Genomic DNA, 10,127 nt, shown 5'->3' on the forward strand with positions numbered 1-10,127 from the left:
GAAGCTTGGATAAGCGAGTGTTGAATAAATGAGACTCTACTGTATATGTACATATGACTTGTAAGCCGCCCTGAGTCCCCTTTGGGGTGAGAAGAGCCGGATATAAATGTCGCTAATAAATAAATGTTGATTTTTGCTGAGTGAGTGCATATGGCTAGGAAACACTGAAGACACAGCTTGCCCTCCTTTTGTAGGCTCATTATGAGGTAATACAATATAATAATAATAGTAATAATACACTATTATAATGGTATATTTATATTACATGTAATATTACTAATAATATTACGATATAGTGTTATAGTATAATATAGCAATATATAATGCTTATATTGTGTTATATGAATAATATATTTATGTGCATATGACTTGTAAGCCGCCCTGAGTCCCCTAAGAATAATAGAGTTTTTCAAGGCCTTTCAAATCCTCTACCCAAGGGTGCTGGTACCTTTTCAAACTACACCTCCCGCCATCCCATACAAGCTCTGCAACTCTGCCAAAGCCTTGCCTGTCTACACTATGAGATCCTGGGAACTGTAGTTTGGAGTGACACCAGCACTATATGGCTCAAACCCTTGTAGAACTAGACCTCCCAAGGTTCTGTAGCAAAACTCTAATTTTCCAATACTGTGGGCCAGACTGGAATTTTTTTATTCGACTATTTCCAATGATGAGGCTCTAGCATGCTTGGGTTGAGGAGGCGACAGGCAAAACTTCAACTCCCAGGATATTATTATTATTGTTGTTGTTGTTGTTAGTAGTAGTAGTAATACTTGTCGCCTATGCCATCAGTTGTGGGGCCATTATACAATATAATATATAATAATATATAATAATATATATATTGTATATATATTGTATATACATATAACATTGATAATTATATTATAATGTAATACAATATAATACTAATAGTAATATAATAATATTAATTACAGTAGAGTCTCACTTATCCAAGCCTCGCTTATCCAAGCTTCTGGATAATCCAAGCCATTTTTGTAGTCAATGTTTCCAATATATCGTGATATTTTGGTGCTAAATTCATAAATACAGTAATTACAACGTAACATTACTGCGTATTGAACTACTTTTTCTGTCAAATTTGTTGTATAACATGATGTTTTGGTGCTTAATTTGTAAAATCATAACCTAATTTGATGTTTAATAGGCTTTTCCTTGATCAGTCCTTATAATCCAAGATATTCGCTCATCCAAGCTTCTGCCGGCCCGTTTAGCTTGGATAAGTGAGACTCTACTGTATATATTACATGTGATATTTCTAATAATAATACAGTATGATGGTATAGTACAATATAGTAATATATAATGCTATTGTTGTGCTATGCTAATAATATAATATATTGTACGTACATATAATTTGTAAGCCACTCTGAAAGCAGGAAGGCAGAATGAAAGGAAAATAGAAGGAAAAAACTCCAAAAGGTTATGGGTTGTAGGAAAATAAAAACTCAAGGCTGCTCTTCCCTGTCTGACCACTTGAGGGCAGCAAAGGACTGCAGATGAGAATCTCAAGGCAATATTGGGGAAAATATAACACAGAGGCGTAATTCTCGATTTGGCCACTTGATGGCAGCAAAGGACTGCAAATCAGAATCTCAAGGCGAGTGCAATATTCTTTTGTCCACAGGAGGGCAGCAAAGGGATTCACCTATTACATGATTATAGGAATTTTACAGAATAATAATAATAACACTAAAAATAATAGTTTTGCAAGGCCTTTGAACTCCTCTGCCCAAGGGTGCTGATGCCTTGCCAAACTACAACTCCCACCATCCCATGCAACCTCTGCAACTCCGCAATAGCTCAATGCTATGGGAGCCTGGGAGATATAGTTTGCAAGGCCTTTCACCTTCTCTGTCAAACTACAGATCTCGGGATTCCATAGAAGTTCCCGTGGGAATCACACTGCATCACCACATACCTTTTCTGCTGTGGCCCCCCGACTGGAATTCGCTGCCCATTGAGATTAGGCAGGCCCCCACTTTACTAGCCTTTAAGAAAGACTTAAAACCATGGCTCTTCCGGTGTGCCTTTGGAGAGTAACTGTCCTATCTTTCTTCGGTTATTCCCATTGGATATCTATCCTTTAGACTGTTCCACTATTTTATGTCCCTGTTCCCCGTGGTTTTATTCATATGCCTTTCTCACCCGAGTTTTAACTTAGTGTTCATGTGGCCCGCCCTGGTTTTTATTGCTTTTTCTGAAGTTTGGGTTGTATTGTATGTTATTATTTATTGTATTGTTAAATTGTGTTATGATGTGTTATTTTATATTTTGTTATATTGTATGGTTCTGGGCACGGCCCCATGTAAGCTGCCCCGAGTCCCCGTTGGGGAGATGGTGGCGGGGTATAAATAAAGTATTATTATTATTATTATTATTATTATATCAGAATGCAACGAGAGCACTGCAAACTACAGACCCCAGGGGCCCACAGCATGGAGCCACTGCAATTGGAAGTAGTGTCAAAACACGCCTTCATTGCACTGTTTCAGTGGAGTAAGACACCAGTATGATTGAGACCAACCCTTGCCAAACTGCAACTCCCAGGAGTCCGTAGCACTGAGCTATGTGTTTTACACAGCAAAGAAAAACTACCTGACCCAAAGCCATGCCTGTTTACATTGTGGGTTCCTGGAGTTGCAGCTTGGCATGGCACCAGCACTATCTGGTTCGGCCCATTGTAAAACTAGACCTCCCAGGATTCTATAGCATGTACTTTGGCAGAGGAGGCAATAGGCCTAGTGAACTATATCTTCCAGGCTCCCATAGCATTGAGCTGTTGCAAAGTTGCCGAGGTTGCATGGGATGGTGGGAGTTGTAGTTTGGCAAGTTACCAGCACTCTATGGTGGGGGGGTGAAAGGCCTTGCAAACCTCTAACTCCCACGGTTATTATTATTAGTGTTAGTTTTATTTTAAACTGTCATGGCTCAAAGAAATATCAATGATATTCCATATTAAACCCTATGGCTTGTCCGTTTGTCGCCCTCCTGTGGACAAAAGAATATTGCACTTGCGTTGAGATTCTGATTCTTAGCCCTCTGCTGCCATCAAATGGTCAGATACGGAATTGCAGCCTTGAGCCATGGAAAGTGCTTCTATGCTGCCCTTCTGTGGACAAGAGTGGGAAACTCCGCCCCTTTTAAACAGGACCAATCCGCGCCCTCGAGCCGGCCAGCGCGAGCCCTGCCGCCCAATCCGAAGCCGAGAGGGGCTCTGCGACCAATAGCAGCGCGCGTTGCAAAAGAACATAAATAAAAAAACCCCACCCGGCGCAAGAGGCGGGGCTGCGGATTGGACGGCGTCTCGGCGTTCTCCAGAGGCGCGTCTGGACGGGCGGTTAGAGCGCGTTGATCGCGGGAGAGCGCTTGAAGAGGACCTCAACGCCTGACGAAGCAGAAGGAAGGTGCCCCGGCTCTTTATATTACCATTATAAGCCATTTTATATGATACATTTATTGTTAAAATATATATTATATCATAATATATTATTACATTGACAATAATAATAATGTGACTTAATATAAAATGTATTTATAATAGAGCTGTGGGGTTTATATATCTGTGAAATGATGACAGAACTCTTGTCTGTGAGAGGCAAGTGTGGATGTTGCCATTGGCCCCCATGATTAGCATTGAATGGCCTTGCAGCTTCAAAGCCTGGCTGCTTCCTGGAACATGGCCAGGCAGCAACCCAGATCTGCGTAGTGTTTTCCGTAATGTTGTTCAAAGGAGGAAGTGGGATAGAAAATACAACAATCAGATGAGTGTTTATCCTTTTATAGCTGTCATATTTGAGATAATATGCAAATCCACATCATGCAGAGGATGATTGACAGACAGACAGACAGGTGGATGATGGAGAATAGATCAATAATAATTATATTTCGTACCCGTCTCTCCTTGAAGCAGGATTCTATATAGATATAAATACATAAACATAAAACAGAGGTATACTATAAATACATAGTACAATATATTATAATATTATTGTGCTATGGTAATAATATAATATATTGTATATAGATATAATATTGATGCTAATATTATAATGTAATGTGATATAATACTAATAATAATACAATATAATAATATTAATTATTTATTAAATGTAATATTACTAATAATATTACAGTATAGTGGTATAGTACAATATAGTAATATATATTTCTAATATTGTGCTATGCTAATGATATAATATGTTGTATGTACATATAACTTGTAAGCCGCCCTGAGAGAGGGCGGGGTATAAATGTAGTAAATAAACTAAATAAAATAAATAAATAAAATAAAATAAAGTAAATAAACTATAAATAAACTAAAATATGTTAATACATATTTCTATAAAATACATATTGAAATACATAAACACAAGACATGAGTTGAACATCCAAGATGATAGATGAATGGAGGATTGATGGATGGGAGGATGGTGGATGATCCACTCTCAGCCACTGATTGAGGTTCTGACTTTTAGCCTGCCACTTTTGGACTCTTGCTTGCTGAGGTGTGCTTGCGAGTAGATCTTAGAAAGCTGTTTCTTGAGAATAGATTATAGAGAGGATGGATGGTGGGTGGATGGACAGATGACAGGTAGATGGATGATTGATTAGCAGAGGAAAATATATCATTTGATGCTTATACTGTATACGTAAACAAATATATTTTGGATGCTTTGGAGGGAGATGGGGGATGGTGGTTCTATGGGATCTATGTTAATTGCTGTAATAACATGTTTCATGTATATGGCTATGTTGGATGTTTTTATAGTTTTAATCTACAGTTGTATGTTTTTGATTTAGATATGTGATATATTTATATATATACAGTATGTAAGGCATTGAATTTTGCCATTGATTATGTTGTAAACCACTTTGAATCCCCCCAGGGGTGAGAAAAGCGGTATAGAAATGCAGTTAATAATAATGCTTTGATGCCTACACTGCCAGTGGGTGCTGAGAAATTTATTTATTTATTTATTTATTTATTAGCGACATTTATATCACACCTTTCTCACCCTGAAGGGGACTCAGGGCAGTTTACAAGTACTGTATATATACATACAATATATTATATTATACAACTATATTGCAATATTATTAGTAATTATAGAATTATAATTATTATTAGATTGCATTACATCATAATATTATTATTAATATTACATGTATATACAATATATTATAATATTGGTATAGTATAGAAAAGGCCTTGCACTCCTGTTTGACGATGGGAATTTTTTTTATTTTCCGTTCATTGATGTTTGCTGCACTCTCTCAGCCCCAAGAAAAGCCCTGTCTTGAAGTCATAATGCACTTTTCCCCTCTTTTCCTCCTCCTTCTTCTCTTCTCTTTCTTTCTTGCCTCTATTTCGTACTGTTTTGCATCATTCCTACTTTGGGAGGTGGGAGACGATGACTATAGAAAAAGGAGCAATATAATTCCTGTGCTGTTCTCTCTCTCTTTTTGCTTTTGCATTTCCAAAATTGGTCGACCAGGCAGGGCTTGGAAATGGGCTTCCCGCCTGCTCCGTTGAAACAGGTTTGTCCAGCTCTTGACGGAATAGAAACAGACAACGGAGCAGACGGCGGAACAAAAAAATGGGAGTTTTTTGGATTGTGTTTTGGAAGAGTGCAATGGCCCGATGCCTCTGCGGCAGGAAGGCCTCTTGGTTTTTTTTTTTTTCTTCTCTCTTTCGGTCGCATTGCAGGCTCCTCTGCCTTTTGCGGTCGGTTTCGCATCCGTTTCCCTATCCGCTCCTGCAATACTCCGAACTTTAAAGCTCTGTAAGCTGCCTTGAGTCCCTTCGGGTGAGAAAGGCGAGATAGAAATGACGTAAATAAATAATAAATAATGGTTGTGTTGTTGTGGAAGGCTTTCATGGCCAGAATCACTGCAATGCTGTGAGTTTTCTGGGCTGTCTGGCCATGTTCCAAAAGCATTCTCTCCTGACGTTTCACCCACATTTATGGCAGGCATCATCAGAGGCTGTGAGGTCTGTTGGAAACTAGACAAGTGGGGTTTATATATTCCAAGTGGGGAAAAGAATGTTATTAATATTATTATTTATAATAATATTATAATGTAATATAATATAATAATAATACACCATTATAATTGTATATTATATATTGCATGTAATATTACTAATAATATTGCAGTATAGTGCTATAGTACAATATAGTGCTATATAATGCTTATATTGTGCTATGCTAATAGTATAATACAGTAGAGTCTCACTTATCCAACGTTCTGGATTATCCAACGCATTTTTGTAGTCAATGTTTTGAATGCATTGTGTTATTTTGGTGCTAAATTTGTAAACACAGTACAGTAGAGTCTCACTTATCCAAGCCTTGCTTATCCAAGCTTCTGGATTATCCAAGCCATTTTTGTAGTCAATGTTTTCAATATATCATGATATTTTGGTGTTAAATTCATAAATACAGTAATTACTACATAGCATTACTGTGTATTGAACTACTTTTTCTGTCAAATTTGTTGTCTAACATGATGTTTTGGTGCTTAATCTCTCCTTATTATCCAGGATATTCGCTTATCCAAGGTTCTGCCGGCCCATTTAGCTTGGATAAGTGAGACTCTACTGTACCAATAAAATTACATTAATTGAGGCATCAGTAGGTTAAACGTTTTTAAATATTTACATAAAGCTCAGATTTTAAGATAAGACTGTCCAACTCTGATGAAATCCTTATTCTCATCTTCTTCAATGTAAATGTGCTTATGTATCCTTTTAATAATAATAGCGTAAAATAATACATGTAATAATAATAAATACAGGTAGATTGGTGTTAAGAAGTCATGTATGTATTTTATTACATTGAGAAAAGAAATTCTTTATTGAAATAAGAAATGTTCAAGTTTCTTATAAACTTCACAATAAAAAAATAATGCAAAAAAATAAATACAGTAGAGTCTCACTTATCCAACATAAACGGACTGGAAGAATGTTGGATAAGTGAATATGTTGGATAATAAGGAGAGATTAAGAAAAAGCCTATTAAACATCAAATTAGATTATGATTTTACAAATTAAGCACCAAAACATCATGTTATACAACAAATTTGACAGAAAAAGTAGTTCATTACACATTAATGTTATGTAGTAATTACTGTATTTACGAATTTAGCACCAAAATATCATGATATATTGAAAACATTGACTACAAAAATGCCTTGGATAATCCAGAACGTTGGATAAGTGAGACTCTACTGTACAGGAAAATAATACATGTAATAATACATAGAGTAAAATAATAAATGCAATAATAATAAGATCAGAGTGAAATAATAAATGTATTAATAATAAGAAGAATAAAAATAGAGTAAAATAAATGTAATAGTAGCAACAATAATAGAGAAAAATAATAAATGTAATAATAATAATAGAGAAAAATAATAAATGTACCATATATTCTCTAGTATAAGCTGACCCAAATATAAGCCAACCAGGACCCTCACCCGAGTATAAGCCGAGTGGGGCTTTTTCGGTCTTAAAAAAAGGGCTGAAAAACTTGGTTTATACTTGAGTATATACAGTAACTCTTATCTGTTTGAGGCAAGTGTGAATGCATTGGATTAGCATTGGATAGCCTTGCAGGTTCAAAGCCTGGCTGCTTCCTGCCTGGGGGAAGCCTTTGTTGGGAGGTGTTATCTGGCTCTGATTTGTTTCTTGTCTGGAAACTATATAAATCTAAATATAAATCTTGTCTTGCTTAATGTTAGTCCTCAATGGGGCAGGCACCACTTTCTTTGCCGGGAGCGAATCCTTTCTATCTATACATTTCCCCCTTGCGGCTGCATTCGAACACTGCATACATACATCTCTAGAGGCCTGGAGTTAATTCTTTCTATCCACCTACTGCCCTTTTGTGTGTGTGTGTGTGTGTGTATAAATATCTCCTTGGGGCTTTCTTAGCAGAGCCGCCAAGATAAACCCTTTACACAACTAAATGCGGCAACGGATTTTCTCGGCGGAGTGACCTGGCTTGAACAAGGTAGAAAAGGAGCTTTTGTGGCGAGGATCTGAGGCGCGAAAATGCAAGTGCACACGGTCATATCATTATTAGTATTATATTGCATTACATTATAACATTATTACCAATTTTACATGTATATATAATGTATTATTATTTATTATTGTAAATTATATTGTATATTATATACAGTAATATATATACACACATATACATTATTATATTGTGTTATTATTAGTATTATATTGCATTATATTATAACATTATTATCAATATTACGTGTATATAAAATGTATTAATTATTATTTATTATTGTGTTATATTGTATATTATATACAATATATATATATACACGTATACATTATTATATTGTATTATTATTAGTATTATATTGCATTACATTATAACATTATTATCAATATTACATGTATATACAATAGATTATTATTTATTATTGTAACTTATATTGTATAGTATATACAATATTATATATATATACATACACACATATACATTATTGTATTGTATTATTATTAGTATCATATTGCATTACATTATAACATTATTATCAATATTACATGTATATACAATGGATTATTATTATTATTGTAAATTATATTGTATATCATATACAGTAATATATATACACATACATTATTATATTGTGTTATTATTAGTATTATATTGCATTACATTATAACATTATTATCAATATTACATGTATATACAATGGATTATTATTTATTATTGTAACTTATATTGTATAATATATACAATATTATATATATATACATACACACATATACATTATTATATTGTGTTATTATTAGTATTATATTGCATTACATTATAACATTATCAATATTACGTGTATATACAATGTATTAATTATTATTTATTATTGTGAGTTAGATTGTATATTATATACAATATATATGCACGTATGCATTATTATATTGCATTATTATTAGTATATTGCATTACATTATTATCAATATTACATGTATATACAATATATTAATTATTATTTATTATTGTAAATTATATTGTATATTATATACAATATTATATATACATGCACACATATACATTATTATATTGTATTATTATTAGTATTATATTGCATTACATTATAACATTATTATACAATATATTAATTATTATTTATTGTAAATTATATTGTATATTATATAAAATATTATACACACACACACACATATATATATATTACTATATTATTAGCATAGCATATAGACCATGCAAAACGTACACCGGTTTGGAGTTTTGTTGAAGAGAAGAAAGCGGAATACAGTATTATTATTGTATATTATTTATTTTAACAATATGTCATCGTCAACATTTATCATCCCATTATTTATTTTTATTTGGAATACATCATCGTGGCAATCAATTTATTTATTTTGGGAAAACGAATACAATTAACTACGATCTCTAATGCTCATTTTGGAAAACAACGATACGAAATCCGCCAAAAAGGGATCCCTTTCAGTGGATCCCTTTGGGCTGATCTCGTCTTTGCTGAGCTGGTTTACGGGGCTTGTAAACATGTATAATGTGGTATAATGTGGTTAAACCGCGTCCTATGGGTCTGCCCTTTGCAACCGTGGAGGATGGGAGTCGTAATCCTTCAAGGTGCCCTTTTAATCCCCTTAAGCAAGCGCAAGGTCAGGAAGCCAAGAACCAGAGGCTCAAACTGTATTAGATGGTCAGTGCGGACACATATCTGGTCCCTGCTTTGCAGCTCTGTCATCTTCCTTGTGACTTGTTGGCTCCTCTAAACTCAAGAGAAGTGGGTTGAGATTGAAGCTGACAATGGTGGGCGAGTGGGGTATTTTTGTGCGTGAAGGCGTCCTTGTCATCCCTATGGAAACAGATGGATTGCATTCACTCCTCAGAAAAGATTATATTTATACAGATATATATTTGTACAGCAGCGGGAGGGATCCACCAGCTGATAGATCGGAGTTGGAAGGAGAGAAAGAAAGAAACATTGACAAACGAGGACAGGTCAGGTCTCTGGCTTTCTCTGGTGCGTCAACAAACTACAAATCTCTCCATCTATCCCTCTATCTGTCTGTCCATCCATCC

General features: G+C 34.8%; 1 protein-coding gene across 3 annotated transcripts in view; it reads left to right on the forward strand.

Annotated features, from left to right (window-relative positions):
* Positions 1 to 3,276: 3,276 nt before the first annotated feature.
* camkk1 (calcium/calmodulin dependent protein kinase kinase 1) overlaps positions 3,277 to 10,127 on the forward strand; it is a 35,199-nt gene continuing 28,348 nt past the window's right edge. For 2 of the 3 annotated variants that reach the window (XR_010000319.1, XM_062960664.1), the window contains exon 1: positions 9,501 to 10,068. Coding sequence is in view for 1 of the 3 variants with exons in the window: in XM_062960664.1 (XP_062816734.1) it covers positions 9,852 to 10,068 (217 nt within the window). In the remaining 2 variants the exon portion in view is untranslated. Of the gene's footprint in view, positions 3,429 to 9,500; positions 10,069 to 10,127 lie in introns of those variants that run through there. The other variant, XM_062960665.1, reaches the window with a different exon arrangement.

Source organism: Anolis carolinensis, unplaced genomic scaffold, assembly GCF_035594765.1.
Source record: "Anolis carolinensis isolate JA03-04 unplaced genomic scaffold, rAnoCar3.1.pri scaffold_7, whole genome shotgun sequence".
Lineage (NCBI taxonomy): Eukaryota > Metazoa > Chordata > Lepidosauria > Squamata > Dactyloidae > Anolis > Anolis carolinensis.